The following is a 19853-nucleotide window of genomic DNA, read 5'->3' on the forward strand; positions in this document are numbered from 1 at the left end:
CTCATCAGTTTATAATTTTGATGGATGTCAAGAACCAACATAGATTGTACAAAATGAAACAGAAGTGGTCGTTAATATTCTTTAACCAATTGCTTGATTTAAAAGGCTATGTTTTCATTTCTTTTCAATAAATAAATCATCGTTTAAGCATAAACTGTTGATTTTATTTAACATTACTATGCTCAAATTTCATTGTTGAGAATGTAGCCCCTGTTTTTAACATTGTCTATTGGAAAAAATTCATTCCTGCTTTACAAACATGCATTAGGAACAAATTAATTCATAAAGTTGGGAACTACCTGTATACCATCTTAATAGTGGTATATTTCACCATATTGCAAGACTGCTGGGATAACCATCAAGCTGACTATCAAGATGTTGAAGATGAAATTCTTGATTTTGTAAAAAAAAAAAAAAAAAAAAATCCATGACCAAAAGTTGATAAATTGGTGCTGCTCAATGGGTTCCTCCACCAGCTTGGTGCATTCTTCAGTGGTGGCAATTGTACCTTTTTCACTTGCAGAAAGTGTAATCATGTGTTGCATCAGACCATCCTGAATATTTTTTGGAAGGTATTTTGCTGGGTTGCTTGAAGATGTTACTTTCTGCACAAGACATGACATGGTTCATATGTGATGATGCTTCTGTCCATTTCAGCTGACAAGCTAAGGTTTATTGCAGTAGGTAGCATCCTCTCCATTCAGGTGGATAAGATTGGGGAGGACTTGTTGCTTGGTCAGCATGATTAACCAACATGAATCCTCCTGACTAATTCTGGTGGAGTTATTTAAAGTACCAGTTGTATAAAACATAAGTTTTGCATATTGCAGAACTGCAGCAAAAAATTGACTGTGAAACACCACGGCAGGAATTTTCAGGCATACTCAGCAATCATTAATTCAATGAGTTGAGGTCTGTGTTCAAGTGAAAAGTTGTTACTTCGAATATTTATGGTAAAATCAATATGCAACTTAAAGATTATTATGCTTATTTGCATAGTGAACGCTTTGATGTAGCAACTCCACAAAGTGTTTTTGGGCATACATTAAAAACACCCTGTATATTTTTAACTGAAATTTGCTTTCCACATGGAAATTGATTTAGTTCAGCTCTCATATTATGTCATAAGTGTCATGTCATGTCATTTTATGTCATAAGTGTCATGTCATTTTATGTCATGTGTCATATTATGTCATTTTATTTTATTTTATTTCATTATTTTTATTTGTGATTTTTAATTTTATTTGATATCTATTTGAATAAAGTAGAAAAAATTTTTTTTAGGTTTTTTCAATAATCTAATTTAATTTTTATTTAAATTTCATTAGAGAATTACATCCTGACAAAATAAAGTCCTTTGATGAATTCAAAGCTCATATATTGGATAGTACAAAAGATATAGCCACTCTTAAGGTGTGGGAACTACAAGGTATAGTATTGGCTTTTTCCTTCATTGTAAGCACAGCTACATACCATATAGCTATGCACAGATGCTGTTGTGTGCATGTGCATGAGTGCGTGCACTCGCATTAGTTGTATAAACTTTTAAGCTAGTTTATAGCATGTTTTTAGCTTTGAGAAATTCTATCAATAAGAAAATTAGTTAAAGCCTTTATAATATGTACAAAACTTAACTCTCTTTTACTAAGAAGGAAATTAAGATAGAGTGGAACTGAAAATGTCACAATTTAAAGAATGAAAATTAAAAGAAACTTCAAATCCCTTGAAAAAAAGTTCACTTTTCTTGGAAGGTTTGTCATTATTAAAAAAAAAAAAAAATTAATGAATTAAAGGATGTAAAGAGTTCCAACAGTGGACTTTTGTGAGCATCACCATTTTGTCCAAATGTCAGAAATGCAAAGAAAGAACTCCATTGAGAAGTTCATTATTATTCTGTGTAAGGTACAAACATGTAAATTTTATATTTTTTAACATTATAACAATATTTTTTTATATTGTTTAATTGCCTTATATGTGTCAGAAATCAGCAGGCAACTTGACATTAAGAACATTAACCACTAGCCATAGCACAAAATTAACATTTTATCGGAAAGGTGGTGGTAATTTGCCACTTCCGCTTCCCCTCTAGCTTGCACGCTGTACAAGGGGCGATTGTAAATAGTAATTTACAATCCCTTGTACAGCCCCTTGTAAACAGCATAAATAACATTTATGCTGAATTTCATTGGAATAATTCAGCAACCAACGTTCACTTGGCCACTGGGTGGATCCAGTCACTTTCTTGCCGTTAGTATAATTCGGTACTGATTACATGCAGATATTGTGCAAGTTTTGTTTCCCACCTCCCTTTAGTTGATCCAGCTCAAATTTTAGCAAAATTAAAATCCAGCTACAAATCCAGCACACATAAAACATTGGTTCTCAAATGGTTCTAGCAAAGTTCATCATTAAATCCTTAATATACAGGGTAATTCACTACCAGTGCGACAAACTTGCAGGAGGTGTAGGGGGCACAAAGACGAATCGGAATCACATAGCATTGCAGGGTCCGAAATGCCTTCGTCATGCAGTAGAGGACGTTGAACGGGAGGTACCGTGAACAGCGATCCCGCTGGAAGTTGGCATTTGCAAATCGGTTCCCGTGGCAGTAGGATGGATGAGTATTCAAATGTTGAACTGGCCGACGTGCACCTCGCGTATGGAGTGCGGACTGTAACGGGCGCTCCGCTCTGCGCTTGTACCAGGAACATTTCCCGCACAGGTGTGCTCCTCATCATACGATTTTCACACGTGTGCACAGAAGGTTACGTGAGACTGGTTGTTTCACGAGAGGTACCATGAATCGAGAGCGAATGACGAGGATGCCAGACAGTGAGGAGAATGTCCTACGTCTTGCAGAAGGCAATCCAATTACGAGTACTCGAGCGATAGGCCAACGATTGGTATTTCCCAATCCACTGTATGGAGGATACTGTCAACAAACCAAATGATTTCATACCATCTGCAACGCGTCCAATCATTGGAGCCTGCGGATTATCCACTCTGGAGGACTTTTGTTACTTGGTTTCTTCAACAGAAACGTTTCGCAAATGCTGACTTCCAGCGGGATCACTGTTCACGCGACCTCCCGTTCAACGTCCTCTACCGCATGACTAAGGCATTTCGGACCCTGCAATGCTATGTGATTCTGATTCGTCTTTGTGCCCCCTACACCTCCTGCAAGTTTGTTGCACTGGTAGTGAATCGCCCTGTATAAGGTTGCCTGCAGATATCTCCCAGAAATGGAAATTAAACCATATAAAATTCCAGATTTACACGTTATTATGGGTGCATTGAATAGAATCTGAACTTATTTACATGGAGCTCTTCACATTTCTGAGATTTGGACTAACCATTGATGAAAGTTTACTTTCATTGATACATGAAAGTTTACTGTTAGGACTCTTAATTTTTGTTCTTTATGTGCTTTAATTTAATTTTTTATTTTTCAACAATGACAAATCCTTTGAGAAAAGTGCATTTTCTCATGATATTTGAAGCTTTTAATTTCATTCTTAAACATGTCAAGCCTTATGGTTAGTAAAAGGAAGTAAGTTTCATACATGTTGTAGAAATTTTAGCTAATTTTCCTATTTTATAAATTTTCTAGTATTTATACCCTGTCTCTAATTGAGGCATGATGAAAAAGTAGGAGGCTGAACTAATATTTGGGAAATGAAGCTTACTGGCTTTTTGAATAGATCCTCCTCTGCAATAGTCTCCTTGGTGTATACACTAATTCTAATTCATAGCTGCTAACTATCTGGATTTATGGGAACCTGCAAGACAGAGAAGGGAGGAGATGTTATGCTGTTAGTTAAGAAACACAAAATCTAAGGAAGTGCATCCACTTGACATTGGTGGACAATGCAAAGTTGAGTCAGTGGGAAAAGGAATCTGATGAGTATAATGAAAGGAATCTAATGAATCTGATGAGTATAATGAGCAATTATGCAGAGAGATAGAATTGGCCAGTAAATCAGAATGTCTTATAATGGGGGATTTAACTTTCCAGTTGACTGGAACTTGTGGGCTGATCACTCACTCGCACACCGGCAAGACGTTTGTGGATTTATTGGATGACTGTTTTCTACAGCAACATGTTTGAGAGGCAACCAGAGGGAGTAATTCTCTTGATCTGATTATCAGCAGTGATTATTCATGCACCAAGAATTTGCAGATAAAGGAACCACTGGGTGACAGTGATCACACAGTACTGATGTGGGATTTACTTTTTTTTTTTTTTTTTTTTTATGTAAACCCCAAACACGAGAGGTATTAGAACCTATAGTGCTTAGTACCGTGCTTGGGTTGGAGGTTGAGAAGACGAAAGAAGATATTTGTTAGTATTGGACTTGAACTTCTGTAGACTGTAATTTTCAGGAAATAGGTACGAAGGAAGGTTGTTCCAGAAAACAGCAGTTGAATGAATAAACGAGGAAGATGAAAAGTTGGTTCTGTGATTTTGAAGTTGGACACTAAATGGATGTTGGCCAGTGGCTGCACGTGTTCGGACTGTTTTGAAAGAAAGAGCGGGAATTAAAGAAGCCAATTCAGAAGAACAGTGCCCATGGAAATATCTGTAGAAGAAGCATGCAGCAGAAACAATACGTCTATGAGACAGCGAGTGAAGAGACTCTGTTAGCGATGAATCATTAATTAACCTAACTGCCCTCTTCTGAGTGGAATCAAGAAGCCTGAGAGAGGTTTTGGGGGCACCACTCCAGATGTGGAAACAATATTCCATGGTAGGGCAGATTTGTGATTTATACAGAGCAAGCAGCTGTTTAGAAGAAAAGTAATGCCGAGAGCGAAAGAGAAAACCAAGTTTTTTAGATGCAGAGGAAGCAATATTTGTAATGTGCTTCTGCCAAGAGAGATTAGAAGTCAGGGTAATCCCCAAAAGAGATATATCATTTTGCCTAGAAATCGGAGTGTCACTAAACATAAGCATAGGAGCAGAAGAATCCTTTTTACGAGATATAAGACAAGACTGAGTTTTAGAAGGGTTGAAATCAACTAAGTTGTCTTTGCCCCACTGGAGAATTACCTGAAGATCGGCATTTAAGGAATTGGTAGCAGATTTTCGAGAAGTTGAAGCTGATTGTGCAGGGCAAGGTTTCTCAAAATGGAAAGTGGAATGCAATGTGCTGTCATCGTCAAAACTATGGATAGGATTTCCAGTCATTGGAAGAAATTCATTAATATACAAGAGGGAAAGAGTGGGGGAAAGAACTGAACCTTGGGGGACACCGGCATTAGTGGAGAAGTTAGAAGACAGAGAGCCATCTACCATCAGCCTCAGTGAGCGATCAGAGAGAAAACTGGATAACCAATTACAAAAAACAGTTGCAAACCATAAGATGGTAGTTTGTTTAGAAGACCTTTATGCCAAACAGGATCGAAAACCAGCAAATTTCCAAGCAGAAGAAAAAACACCTTTGGAATAAAAAAATGCAAAAAGGCGGCAAAGAATAGAACTAAGTTCAGGAGCACAGTTTTTGAGAACAAGTGAAGAAATACCATCGGGACCTGGAGCTTTCTTAGCATCAAGATTCGTCAAAATCCTTTTGATGGAAGACCACAGGAGGCATTGAATGGGGCGTGTTGGGAATGGGGGAGATGTTTTACCAAGATCATTAATACACAAGTTAGAAGAAAAATGGGATGCTAGCAGATCGGCTGTATCCTTGGCTGAAGTGACAACAGAACCATCTGGTTTGGACAGAGGTGGGAGTAGAGATGGGCAAAAGTTGTGGCCAATGGCTTTGGCAAGAAACCAGAAATCTCGGCTACCAGGATTTGAAGAGGCTAAGAGTAGAAAACAAGTTTTCTACTCTTAGCCTGTTCAAACTCTAGTTTGGACTGATTAATAACTGCTTTACAATTGTTACAAGCTTTGGTGTAGGCAGAAAATGAAACAGAAGAATTAGAAACAAGCCAATTACGACATGCAATGTTCTTCTCTTGAACAGCCTTAGCACATTTATTGGAAAACCAAAGTTTAGATAAAGGTCGAGATTTTAAAGTGGAGTGTGGAGGGATAAAGGATTCCATTCCTGCAAGAATAATTTCACTGACACGATCTGAGCAAACGTTGACATCACAAGTTTTGAAACAGTAATCCGACCAAGGAAAAGAAATCTCGCAGATCATCCCATTTTGCATTCTTGTAATGCCAAACAACACAAGGTTTGGAATAGCCATGAGATAAAGGCTCCGTTGGAGAAGAGACAATCACCAAGTTGTGATCTGAAGTGCCTAAAGAACCTCTCACTTCGACCGTGTACTTAGAAGGGTTGTTACTTTTTTTTTTTTTTTTTAGGAGAACCCCAAACACGAGAGGTATTAGAACCTATAGTACTTAGTACCGTGCTTGGGTTGGAGGTTGAGAAGACGAAAGAAGATATTTGTTGACATTGGACTTGAACTTCTGCAGATTGTAATTTTCAGGAAATACGTATGAAGGAAGGTTGTTCCAGAAAACGGCAGTTGAATGAATAAATGAGGAAGATGAAAAGTTGGTTCTGTGGGTTTGAAGTTGGACAGTAAATGGATGTTGGCTGGTGGCGGCACGTGTTCGGACTGTTTTGAAAGAGAGAGCAGGAATTATAGAAGCCAATTCAGAAGAACAGTGCCCATGGAAGTATCTGTAGAAGAGGCATGCAGCAGAAACAGTACGTCTATGAGAAAGCGAGTGGAGAGACTCTGTTAGAGATGAATCATTAATTAACCTAACTGCCCTCTTCTGAATGGAATCAAGAAGCCTGAGAGAGGTTTTGGGGGCACCACCCCAGATGTGGGAACAATATTCCATGGCAGGGCGGATTTGCGATTTATACAGAGTGAGCAGCTGTTTGGAAGAAAAGTAACGCCGAGAGCGAAAGAGAAAACCAAGTTTTTTAGATGCAGAGGAAGCAATATTTGTAATGTGCTTGTGCCAAGAGAGTTTAGACGTCAGGGTAATCCCCATAAGAGATATATCGTTTTGCCTAGAAATCGGAGTGTCACTAAAGATAAGCATAGGAGCAGAAGAATCCTTTTTGCGAGATATAAGACAAGACTGAGTTTTAGAAGGGTTGAAATCAACTAAGTTGTCTTTGCCCCACTGGAGAATTACCTGAAGATCGTCATTTAAGGAATTGGCAGCAGATTTTCGAGAACTTGAAGCTGATTGAGCAGGACAAGGTTTCTCAAAATGGAAAGTTGAATGCAATGTGCTATCATCGGCAAAACTATGGATAGGATTTCAAGTCAATGGAAGAAGGTCATTGATATACAAGAGGAAAAGAGTGGGGGAAAGAACTGAACCTTGGGGGACACCGGCATTAGTGGAGAAGTTAGAAGACAGAGAGAGCCATCTACCATCACCCTCAGTGAGCGATCAGAGAGAAAACTGGATAACCAATTACTAAAAACAGTTGGCAAACCATAAGATGGAAGCTTGTTTAGAAGACCTTTATGCCAAACCCGATCAAAAGCCTTTGAGATGTCAAGAGCAACTACTTGTGTTTCACCGAACCTTTCCATTGAATTAGTCCATAAATGGGTAACATAAGCCAGAATATCACCAGTGGATCGACACTGACGGAATCCATACTGGCGATCGTTGATCAGACGGAAGGTTTCTAGGTAGTTTAAGAGTTGGCGGTTAATTGATTTCTCCATTACTTTAGAAAGAGTAGAAGTAATTGCAATGGGACGATAATTGGATGGGAGGGATTTGTCACCCTTTTTAGGAATTGGCTGGATATGAGCAAATTTCCAAGCAGAAGGAAAAACACCTTTGGAATAAGAAAGTGAAAAAAGGCGGCAAAGAATAGGAGTAAGTTCAGGAGCACAGGTTTTGAGAACAAGTGGAGAAATACCATCAGGACCTGGAGCTTTCTTAGCATCAAGATTCATCAAAATCCTTCTGATATCCTTTTGACGGAAGACCACAGGAGGCATTGAATGGAGCATGTTAGGAATGGTGGGAGGTGTTTTACCAAGATCATTAATACATGAGCTGGAAGAAAAATGGGATGCTAGCAGGTCAGCTTTATCCTTGGCTGAAGTGACAACAGAACCATCTGGTTTGGACAGAGGTGGGAGCAGAGATGGGCAAAAGTTGCGGCCAATAGCTTTGGCAAGACACCAGAATGCTCGGCTACCATTAGGGCAAGAAGCAAGTTTTCTACTCTTAGCCTGTTCGAACTCTAGTTTGGACTGATTAATAACTGCTTTACAATTGTTGCGAGCTTTGGTGTAGGCAGAAAATGAAATTGAAGAATTAGAAACAAGCCAATTACGATATGCAACATTCTTCTCTTGGACAGCCTTAGCACATTTATTGGAAAACCAAGGTTTAGATAAAGGACGAGATTTTAAAGTGGAGTGTGGGATAAAGGATTCCATTCCTGCAAGAATAATTTCACTGACACGATCTGAGCAAACGTTGACATCAGAAGTTTTGAAACAGTAATCAGACCAAGGAAAAGAAGAAAAGAAGTCTCGCAGGTCATCCCATTTTGCATTCTTGTAATGCCAAACAATACGAGGTTGGGAATAGCCATGAGATAAAGGTTCCATTGGAGAAGAGACAATCACCAAGTTGTGATCTGAAGTGCCTAAAGGACCTCTCACTTCGACCTTGTAATTAGAAGGGTTGTTTGTGAGAAAAAGATCAAGCGTATTGGCTGTATGATTAGGATTGTCCGGTATTCTTGTAGGTAAATGAACAATCTGTTCAAGGTCATTAGTAATTGCAAAAGCCTCAGCATCTCGACCTGCTGGGTCGGTGTGACTAGAAAATGGGAGCCAGCTGGAGTTGTGAACGTTAAAATCACCAAGGAAAATTACCTCACTGTTAGGAAAGTTGGACTGGAGAAAGTCAAGTTGCAAAGAGAGGAAGTCAAAGAGCTCCAGGTGATTAGTGGAGTTGGGAGAACGGTAGAGACAACAGATGAATTTGACACATTGAACTAGAAAGATTTTAAGCCAGAGAAGATCAAAGGGAGGAGATTCCAAATTGCCAAGTCTCTGACAGGGAATATCAGAACGGACATATGCACAAGTACCACCTTTGAGGCGAAAGGAATCATACAGCAAATAATTTGGACAGCTGAGATGAGAAGTAGTTGAATCAGCTGATAACTGAGATTCAGTCAGAAAAAGTACATGGGGTTTGGAAGACTGCAAGTGGAAATGGACATCGTTGATATTGGAATTAAGACCACGTATATTTGTGAAATGAATTAGGAAGTCCTTGGGAGGTTTAGATCTTTTCGCAGATAAGCTTGCTCTATTATTTTGACAATTCATGATGTATTCAATAGTAAGAAAAAGTGGGTGGGACATGCTGTATGAAGTAATGAAATTTTTGGATATGGCGTACATGTGGTAAGAATATACCCAGATCCTTGACAAAACGTGGCCTCGACAATGCTCCCCGCATACACACTACTCGGACTCCCTCCAGTCACTATCTGGCAGAGTAGAGGTAGCAAGATTATACACTAGCTGATCCGGAAGCCTCCTAGAGAGTTACCAATAGGTTTGGTCCGGTGTACTATCTAGCGGCCGGCCTGCGAACACCGTTTTAGAGCTGTACCCTCGAAATGTAAGGAATATTGGATCTCGCCACAACATTCATCATAACCTCAAAAATCATCAATCATACTGCATGATGGAAGAGATAGGGAAGGGTTGGCCGGAACTTAGCTCTAGAGACTAAACATGGTTTCCACCACTTCAAGCCTCCAATAAGCAAAGTGGTGGTATTTCACCGGTTGATGAGAGTCATCTACCACCTAGTACTGCCTGCTAACATAGAGGGGCGGCGTTCCTCCATGTGGTGTGGGCGCCACACCTCGACCCCTTCACACCTGGGTGGTCACCCACCATGTACTTGTGCATGGAGGTTATACCCAGGATTACTAACAGTCCCACCATCGTGAAGGTGCAAGCAGAGGATTTGGCTGTCATAGACCGTCCGGACTTCGCCGAAATTGGGTCCACTTGACTGAAGTGTCACCCGAATATCAGTTCCATCAGCGTTTTAGACTCCCAGGTAGCAAGAACAGCTTGTCGCATATCTGAGAGAATGTCTGTGACAACCTCAAGGACCAGAGATGAAAGTTGAAAAAGACTTAAAGAGACTTAAAGATGAAAAAAAAAGACCAGAGACTTAAAGATGAAACTACCATCAAGAGCAAAGGGGAAGGCTTTTGCTTTCGTTAAGGTGACTACAGTGGTCTCAGGCGGTTTTTAAATTCTATACAGTGGGATCAACTGATGATGTTACCAACAGTGAATTTTAAATGGGAAGCCTTCAGAAACTTAATCTTGGAGGCTACTAGGCTTTTCAAACCAACTAAGAAATATTGTTCAAGGTTTAGGCCTAAATTGATGTCAGATGAATTAATGAGACTCATGGCAGAGAAGAAAAATGCATGGGATGCATATAAATTATCAGGCGACACAGAAGCCTATGGAGGGTCTCACTAAGGTATTTTTGCACCCTGGGCAGAAAGATTATTTCATCACCCTTTTGCATATCCTAGAAATCTGCATAAAGTTTTGTAAAAAAAAAAAAATCCTTCCCTTGCTCTTCAGCTTCTGATACCCCTGTAAGAATGGTGCCCCGGGTCACTGCCCTGATAGCCCGTGTTTATACGGCACTGAGCCTATGGCAGATATAATCTGGTCTGTAATCAAGTCACAAAGGAAGTTAGGCTGGCAGAGGTAGATTATGAGAAATCTTTGGCAAAGGATGCAGAGAAAAACAGCAAAGAGTTCTTTACTTAAGTAAACTCTAGAAGGAAGAGGATGAATCAGATTGGTCCACTTAACTTAGTTGATTCGACTATTGATGATCCTACTCAAGTAGCTGATAAATTGAATGAGTATTTTGCATCTACATCCACACATGAGGATTTATTCAAGGAGGGGAATGCCAGAAGGTTATTAAACTCTAACAGGAAGCTAAGCAATTTTGTCTTAACTGAGAGCAAAGTGGAGGAGAAATTGTTGAAGTTAAATGTAAGGAAGGCACGTGGGGTGGATGGGATCCAGTGGCAGATTCAGGGTAGGATCCCCGGGCACGTGCCCTCCCTGTTGTTTTTCGGAGAATATACACCAATCGTTTAAATTCCATTTAGCTACAAAAAAAAATTATTTTTTTCATTGTTAGCATAGGATTTTATTTATTTTTTGCATTGTGGCTCAGCTATTTTCTACTGACTACAGTTGGCAACACTGATGCTGATGTGATCGCCATTCTAGTTTCAGGAGTTGTGCAGTTTGGTCATGCGTGATGTTTACTCCAAAGTAATTCAGACTTTAGCTGTGTGCTGAGGGACAGGGAGGTGATTATCCCGTTATACAAGGCAATGGTCAAGCCACACCTAGAGTACCCTGTGCAGGTCTGGAGGCCTCATTTTAGGAAGATGTAGAGTTGCTAGAACGAGTACAAAGAAGGCCAACAAGATTGGTGAGGGGAACAAAGGGGTGCTCTTACCAAGAAAGGCTTAAGTTCTGCAATTTGCAGCGCCTGGAGAATAGACACCTTCAAGGTGATCTGATTGAGGTGTATAAGGCCTTGAATGGGTTGAGCAAGCTGAATGCTGATGGGATTCTTCCTCTTAGTCTTGCTCAGTCTAAAAACCTGAGGGGGCACAGTTTCAAATTGAGGAAAGATAGTTCTAGAATAGATGTGCGGAAATTTGCCTTTAGCCAGTGGGTAGTTTATTGGTGGAACAGGCTTCCATCTTTTGTTGTGGAAGCTAATAGCCTAAATAAATTTAAGGCTGAGTTGAACAGGCATTTAAATGAATGGAGGGGTGAAATGGGAGGGGTTTTTTTTTTTTTTTTTTTGGCTGATGCTGCATAAGATTGCTTTCTTGCAGCACATGCCTCTACTAATGCTAATGAGTCGTGGCAACTGAAGTTTAACATTGACAGATGCCAAGTACTGCATATGGATAGCAGTAACCCAAGAGAAACATAACAACTGTGTGGTAGTGGCAAACTCAGGGAAGTGGAGAAGGAAAGAGACCTGGGAGTGGGGGGTAATTGTGCAGTGAGATATGAATTTCGCTGAGCAGTGCAGACAGGCTGCCAGAGCAGGTCATGGAATCTTGTCAATTATATATAGGAATTTTGCTAGTTGGGCCAAGGAGGTGATTATCCCATTGTACAAGGCAATGGTCAGGCCACACCTTGAGTACTGTGTACTGGTCTGAAGGCCTCATTTTAGGAAGGGTGTAGAGTTCATAGAATGGATACATCGAAGGGCAACAAGATTGATGAGGGGAACAAAGGGGTGCTCTTCCCAAGAAAGGCTTAAGTTCTGAAAATTACAGCTTCTGGAGACTAGGCACATGTGAGGTGATCTGATTGAGGTGTATAATGCCTCGAATGGGTTGAGCAAGCTCAATGTTGATGGGATTCTTTCTCTTGCTCAGATTAAGAACCTGAGGGTGCATAGATTCAAATTAAGGTAAGTCAGTTGTAGAATAAATGTACAGAAATTTGACTTTATCCCGTGGGTAGTTGATTGCTGAAACAGATGTCCATCTCTTGTTGTGGAAGTAGATAGCTTAAATAAATTTAAGGCTTAGCTGGACAGGCATTTGAGTGAATAGTTGGGTTTTAATAGGAGTTTTTTCTTTTTTTACCCTAATGCTGCATAAGCTTGCTTTCTTGCAGCATATGCCTCAGCTAATGTTATGCTAACATTTGAAAATCCGAATATAACTCTTCAGCAGACCCACACAGGAAAATGGTGGCATAACCAAAGGTAACTTGTGCCTGTGTGAGTTTTTGTGCAGCATCTTATTGTGTCCTCGCTCACCCACCTGCCAAAGAAAAGACTAATGAATAAATTTCCAAGCAGAAGGAAAAACATCTTTGGAATAAGAAAGTGAAAAAAGGCAGCAAAGCACAGGAGTAAGTTCAAGAGCAAGTTCAGGAGCACAGGTTTTGAGAACAAGTGGAGAAATACCATCGGGACCTGGAGCTTTCTTAGCATCAAGGTTTGTTAAAATCCTTTTGATGGAAGACCACAGGAGGCATTGAATGGAGCATGTCGGGAATGGTGGTAGGTGTTTTACCAAGATTATTAATAAATGAGTTGAAGAAAAATGGGATGCCATCAGATCAGCTGTATCCTTGGCCAAACAGAACCATCTGGTTTTGACAGAGGTGGGAGCTGAGATGGGCAAAAGTTGTGGCTAATAGCTTTGGCAAGAGACCAGAATGCTCAGCTACCATTAGTGCAAGAGGCAAGTTTTCTACTCTTAGCCTGTTCAAAATCTAGTTTGTACTGATTAATAATTGCTTTACAATTGTTTGCGAGCTTTTGTGTAGTCAGAAAATGAAACTGAAGAATTGGAAACAAGCCAATTACAATATAAAACATTCTTTTTCTGAACGGCCTTAGCACATTTATTGGAAACCCAAGGTTTAGATAAAGGACGAGATTTTAAAGTGGAGTGTTAGATAAAGGATTTCATTCCTACAAGAATAATTTGACTGACACTATCTGAGCAAACGTAGAGATCAGAAGTTTTGAAACAGTAGTCTGACCAAGGAAAAGAAATCTCGCAGGTCATCCCATTTTAAATTCTTGTAATGCCAAACAACACAAGGTTAGGAATAGCCATGAGATAAAGGCTCCATTTGCAGAAGAGACAATCACCAAGTTGTTATCTGAGGTGCCTAATGGACCAATCACTTCGACCGTGTACTTAGATGGGTTGTTTGTGAGAAAAAGATCAAGCATGTTGGCTGTATGGTTAGGATCGTCCTATATTCTTGTAGGTAAATGAACAATCTGTGCAAGGTCATTAGTAATTGCAAAAGCCTCATATCTTGACCAGCTGGGTTGGTACTACCAGAAAACTGAAGCTAGCTAGAGTTGTGAACAATACAATCACCAAGGAAAATTACCTCACTGTTAGGAAAGTTGGAATGAGAAATTCAAGTTGCAGAGAGAGGAGGTTAAAGCGCTCCAAGTGATTAGTGGAGTTGGGAGAACGGTAGAGACAACAGATGAATTTGTCACAATGAGGTTGAGAGATTTTAAGTCAGAGAAGATCGAAAAGAGGAGATTCCAAATTACCAAGTCTCTGACAGGGAATATTGGAATGGTCATATGCACAAATTTTTGGATATGGTGTACACATGGTAAGAATATACCCAGATCTTTGACATAATGTAGCCTCGACAATGACCCCACATGCACACTACTCGGACTCCCTCCATCACTATCTGGCAGAGTAGAGGTAGCAAGATTATACACTAGCTGATCTGGAGGCCTCCAAAGAGTTACCAATAGGTTCGGTCAGGTGTACTAACTAGCGGCTGGCCTGCGAATGCCGTTTTAGAGCTGTACCCTTGAAATGTAAGGAAGATTGGATCTCACCATGATGTCCATCATAACCTCAAAAGTCATCAGTCATACTGCATGATGGAAGAGATGTGGTAGGGGGCAACCAGAACTTAGCTCTGGAGAGTAAACATGGGTTCCACCACTTCAAGCCTCCAATAAGCAAAGTGGTGGTATTGCACCGATTGATGAGGGTCATCTACCACCTAGTATTGCCTGGTAACCCAGAGGGGTGGCTTTCCTGCATGTGGTGTTGGGTGCCACATCTCCACCCTTGCTTACGTTGGTTCAAACCTTGGTGGTCACCAAAAGTGTTCTTGTGCATGGAGGTAATACCCTGGATCACTAACAGTCCCAACATAGTGAAGGTGCAAGCAGAGGATTTGGCTGTCACAGACCATCCGGAGTTTGCTGAAAATTGGGTCCACTTGACTTGAGTGTCACCCAAATATCAGTTCCATCAGCGTTTTAGACACTAGGTAGCAAGTACAACTTATCTGGCATATCTGAGAGGAACGTCTATGACAACCTCAGGTCACAGACATTCCTCTCAGATATGCCAGGTCACCTACAGGAAGTAGGGCTTTTTTATGGCTTGGGTTAAGGGACATTTTCTTGAAGCCAACATGACTTCTCCACATATGTAACAGAAGTCACCTGGACTATTTATACAATTACTTTGCATATTAATCTTATATGACAAATACTGTGCAGAAAAGCAGGAATTTCACTGAGAACAAATCATCCAGTACCTAGCCATATTCGAGGATTACTGCAACAGACTTAAAAGTGCATTTGAGGTGACAATAGCTTATCACATAATGCAGAGCGAGGCAATAGTTGCAGATTAAGTGATGAGTGTGGTAGTACTGAAACTGTGGTGTTGCCATGCATTTTGCTGAGAGCTGTAGTTGATAATGTAGAGTAACTTGCTAATATGAGACCCCAACAGTAATTCGAAAACAAGGGCCAATTGACAAATTTTAATGTGATTTTTGTTTTCAGCAGCATAGTTGAGATTGGGTAATTTTGTTTTCATAACATTTTATGTGTGGTTGACCAGTAGTTGACCAGTTAATAGTAGAAGGAAGGGTTTGAATCACATTGGCCCACTTGATATGCATGGTTAACTGTTCATGACCTGCTCAGGTTGCAGAAATATTGAATAAGTATTTTGTATCTACATTCACGCATGAGGAATTCTTTAGGGTAGGGGATGCCAAAAGATTGTTGAAACAAACTTCCATCTGCTGTTGTGGAAGTGGATGGATTAAATAAATTCAAGGGAGAACTAGACAAATTCTTGAAGGTTATGGACGCGTGAAGTGTTTTTTTTTTTTTTTTTTGGCTGATGCTATATAAGCTTGTTTTCTTGCATCATTTGCGATTAATACTACTACTATTGGAGGAAATGTGTCGAATGTAATGGGAACTCCACTGAAGATTGACATATGTAATTTGTTGTTCGTGGAATACAGTTTTTTTATTTAATTTAGCAGTTTTTACGTATTGAAAATAAAAATTCATGTATTGAAATTAAAAATTCACTATATTTATTCTACAGAGTTAAGTCTACAGGCAGGTCAGAGGATAGTAAGCTCTCCAGTTGAGGAAGCGCTACGAATAATGCAAGATATTTCCCAAAACTTTCCTACACAGGCCCGTTCTCTTGTTCAGATAGCAGTTACTGAAGATTTCAGGAGAGAAGTGGAGAGAAATCAGCAAGTAAGAAGTGTAATGTGGTCAATTGTCTGTTTTTAATGGTATCACCTAACAAAAATTTAAAGAATTCGTGCAGAGAAAGATGACCCCTCTCTCTCTCTCTCTCTCTCTCTCTCTCTCTCTCTCTCTCTCTCTCTCTCTTGTTATTGCTTATTCAGTAATAACACTAAAAGAGACTAAAATTCTTATTTAGTGTGATGAATCATTTTAAAAGCATGATTCAGTAGCATTTGGTATTTGGCATGATTTTTAAATTATTTTTATCTAAATATTGCCATTGTTCATAGTTGTTAATTATAAGCATAATTTGTAATACATTATTCAATCATCTCTGTGTATTATTTAAGAGCCACTTTCACCGTTGTTCAATTATCTGATAGCTGATCTGTTTACAATGCCAGATTTCCAGAGATGCAGTTGGAGTAGTTGCTTCAGGGCCCCAAGACCACAGCAGACCCCAGAATAATACTAGAAGAGTTATTCTGGACATTGCTGCAGTTACTACTGGTCTAGAAACCACATCACTATTGACCTTTAAGGGCTTCTAAAAATATCTTCTAGGACACCAGACTAATTAAATACAGCACTGGCTGTTCCGAATCAGTTTTCCAGCAGTTTATTTTAATTATAAAGTATATGAACATTCAATTAAAAAATTTTGATCTGAGTAATGACACATGATTTATCTGAATTTGCTGCTGGATTATATTTTTACTTTGCACTATAGTTCTTATTATTTGACATTCATCCAGTGTTTTCCAGTTTTCAGACTGAAAACCGGTACACGCAATGACAACATTCACTTACATATTTTGTTCAGCTAACCATTAAAGAGTAACTTATCTACTTCATAAATGAGATCAAGCTGCCAGATCCCAATGTAATTTGCATATCATATTTTGAATTGTACTATTATTTATTTATTTATTTGGGTGCTACCTTACATTGTAAATGAAATTGTAATGATTTGAAGCATCTCTCACCAATTTGAATTGCTTTAATTAATCTATAAATTATACTTTGTATAGTACATACTTGCCTGTTGTCCAATAAGTTTAGATATCTTCCAGTTTTAATCAAGTTTATGTTATTTTTTAAATGACTTACCTACCAGATTTAAGGATATATGCTAAAAGCCAGTGTTAGGTGGCACTTCTCATGTTTAGTCTTAAGTACAGTGGCCATGTGCTGCTATATGTTAACAACATTAGGTGAAAAAATATCTGAACTTATGTCATGTTTTGAAAGATATGTTTACATAGTTGATTTTTATAATCAAGATTTAACTTTCAAAGCATTAATTCAAATGCTTGTTTTTCTAAGTAGCATGAACAACTTAGGTTGAGTTGAACAAATCATTATTGAGTAGTTTTGCATTATGTATTATGTGTCTTACTTGACTTTGCTGTTAAAAGAAGTCACTAAATTTCTCTCTCTCTCTCTCTGTGTTACAAATAATAATAAAATAATGCTATTGTACAATGTAAAAATTCTTAACATATAGGTTTTATCAAACTCATACATAATACAAACTCAATACTACACGAATTTGTTATCAGGATTTTTGCCAAACCCCCATCTTCAGACCATATGTGGAGGATATAAGAACATGAAAATTACAATGAATTTAATTAAGAAATTAAAACTAATGTAAATTAAGGATTGTATACACTTGCATTAATATAATGTTGAGAATACAGAAGATTTAGAACTGTTATAGTCAAGTTGAACCACAAGTTAAATATTAAATAGAAACATGACAGTTATACGAGGGGCATTCAAAAAATAAGTTACACCTGCCGCCATCTCTTGGTATAATTGGGCAACAAATGTGGTACCTGCGCAGAATGGAGTTTATATCATGCACCCCCTGGTAGGTGAGTTTCGTTGCTAGAATGTTACTCCAAGTTCAAGGTGCGCATAACAGTATGATTTTTGTGGGCGAAGCGTCTGAATTGTTCCGAGATTCATCGTGAAATAGCGGTAGTGTATGGGGAAAATGCCAAACATTACGGTCTTTGCGAATAGCCATGAAAAACAAGAGCTCTGGAAAGTTAAGAAAAGGTGTTGTTCTCATTCAGGACAAAGCCACGCCACACAATGCACACACAACACAACACTTGCTCCAAAGTTTTACATGGGAGGTATGGCAACATTCATCATACAGTCCCAATCTTTTGCGTTGTGACTATCAAATCTTCAGCAAGCTGAAAGAACATCTAGGTTTGCAAACGAGGAGCAGGTGCAAACAGCAGTTCGACGGTGGCTGAATGAACAAGGAGTGGATTTCTATCATCGGGGAATCAAATGTTTAGTCACACATTTCGAAAAGTGTTTACACCAACTCGGTGACTATGTGGAAAAGTAGTGCAAGGTATGTGCTTTCTATTGTATAATGTTACATACCTCAAATGTCTCTTGGGCTACAAATGTTCATGTGTAACTTATTTTTTGAATTACCCTCGTACCTACATACACTTTGGAGGAACTGGACTTCTTACTTTCTGCACTGTAATACGAACAACAAAAACTTGTCTTGTGCAGGGCTATATAAAGAGAACTGGGTAAGATACAGTTCAGGGTTATCAAGGCCAGATGGATAAATGTTGAATGCAGCCTTAGGGTGAAGGTGAAATACATCAAGCTGGTTCCGGGCTAAAGATTTGAGCATGAGATTCTGTTGGAGTTCCGGATTCTGGGTGGTGTACTGTCTCAATGGGCCAGATGTGGTTCTGCTGGTTACATTCTATCCCTCCCCACACACAACAGATGCTGTATGTTATGGGGGGAGATATGGAATGTAACTGTTTCTTTGTTTCTTTTTCTATTGTCATTTTGAAAATGTCAAAATATAGACTAAAAATTTGATCCCTGTCTTTTGTTAATGGAAAGGTTACTGATGAGCTTTGATCCCTAAATTTGATCCCTGTCTTTTGTTAATGGAAAGGTTACTGATGAGCTTAATAAAAAAGACCTTCTCAAAGATTCTTCTTTTGTTGTTTTGATCTGTAGTGAGTACAGATATGTCCTCGAATTCCCAGAGATTGCTGCATTGAAAGGCGTGGAGGCTGTATTCGATTGGTCAGACCTACCGTACTGCACATCCTTCCTGTGCTCTTCAAGTTTTGACTGAAGATGCCTGTAGGATTCCTGGGGAGAAAACAAGTTCTTTATAGAATCTTTAATATTTAGTCTTTTAGGAATTATTTTGTTGTTGTGGCAATCATTTAAGAGGAGTCTACATTTGATTTTTGTTTCCAATTTGTTAGTATGTTCTAATATGCATATTTTATGGACTGTCTTGTCCGTACCTACTTATAATTGAGAAAGGATGTTTTGCAGTTTCTATCCATGTGGTAAAATTTATACAACATATATTAATTAACAAATGAATGAGAGGAATTACGACAATAATGACTTGTGGAATGCTTCGATACTAACATTCCATTATTCAAATGAATGTAAAAATTACTTAAATCATTTCTCCCCACCCAAGAAAAATTTATGATCTAATTCACTCGGAATCAAAGGACTAAGAACTCCAAACCTGACCACAAAATATATCAAACCACCAAAAAAAATCCACGAGCGAAAGAAGACATTAGGTCCATTAATCAAAATAAATGCAAAAATTATATATAAAAATTTTTTTTTTTTTTTACTTTCCCAAAGCAGACAAGGCTTTTCAACATCGTCCTTGATCATAGGATAGTAAAGCGCAAAATGTATGATGGAATTTAAAGTAGAGCAAGTAGCTGTT

General features: G+C 38.9%; 1 protein-coding gene across 1 annotated transcript in view; it reads left to right on the plus strand.

Moving 5' to 3' along the window:
• Uggt (UDP-glucose-glycoprotein glucosyltransferase) overlaps positions 1-19853 on the plus strand; it is an 820111-nt gene that overhangs the window by 144293 nt on the left and 655965 nt on the right. Inside the window, exons 9-10 of the mRNA XM_090386735.1 lie at positions 1329-1429; positions 15936-16096. Of these exons, the coding sequence (XP_090242861.1) occupies positions 1329-1429; positions 15936-16096 (262 nt within the window). The remainder of the gene's footprint in view (positions 1-1328; positions 1430-15935; positions 16097-19853) is intronic.

This window comes from Mastigoproctus giganteus, chromosome 1 (assembly GCF_048544385.1).
Source record: "Mastigoproctus giganteus isolate SK-2022 chromosome 1, ASM4854438v1, whole genome shotgun sequence".
Lineage (NCBI taxonomy): Eukaryota > Metazoa > Arthropoda > Arachnida > Uropygi > Thelyphonidae > Mastigoproctus > Mastigoproctus giganteus.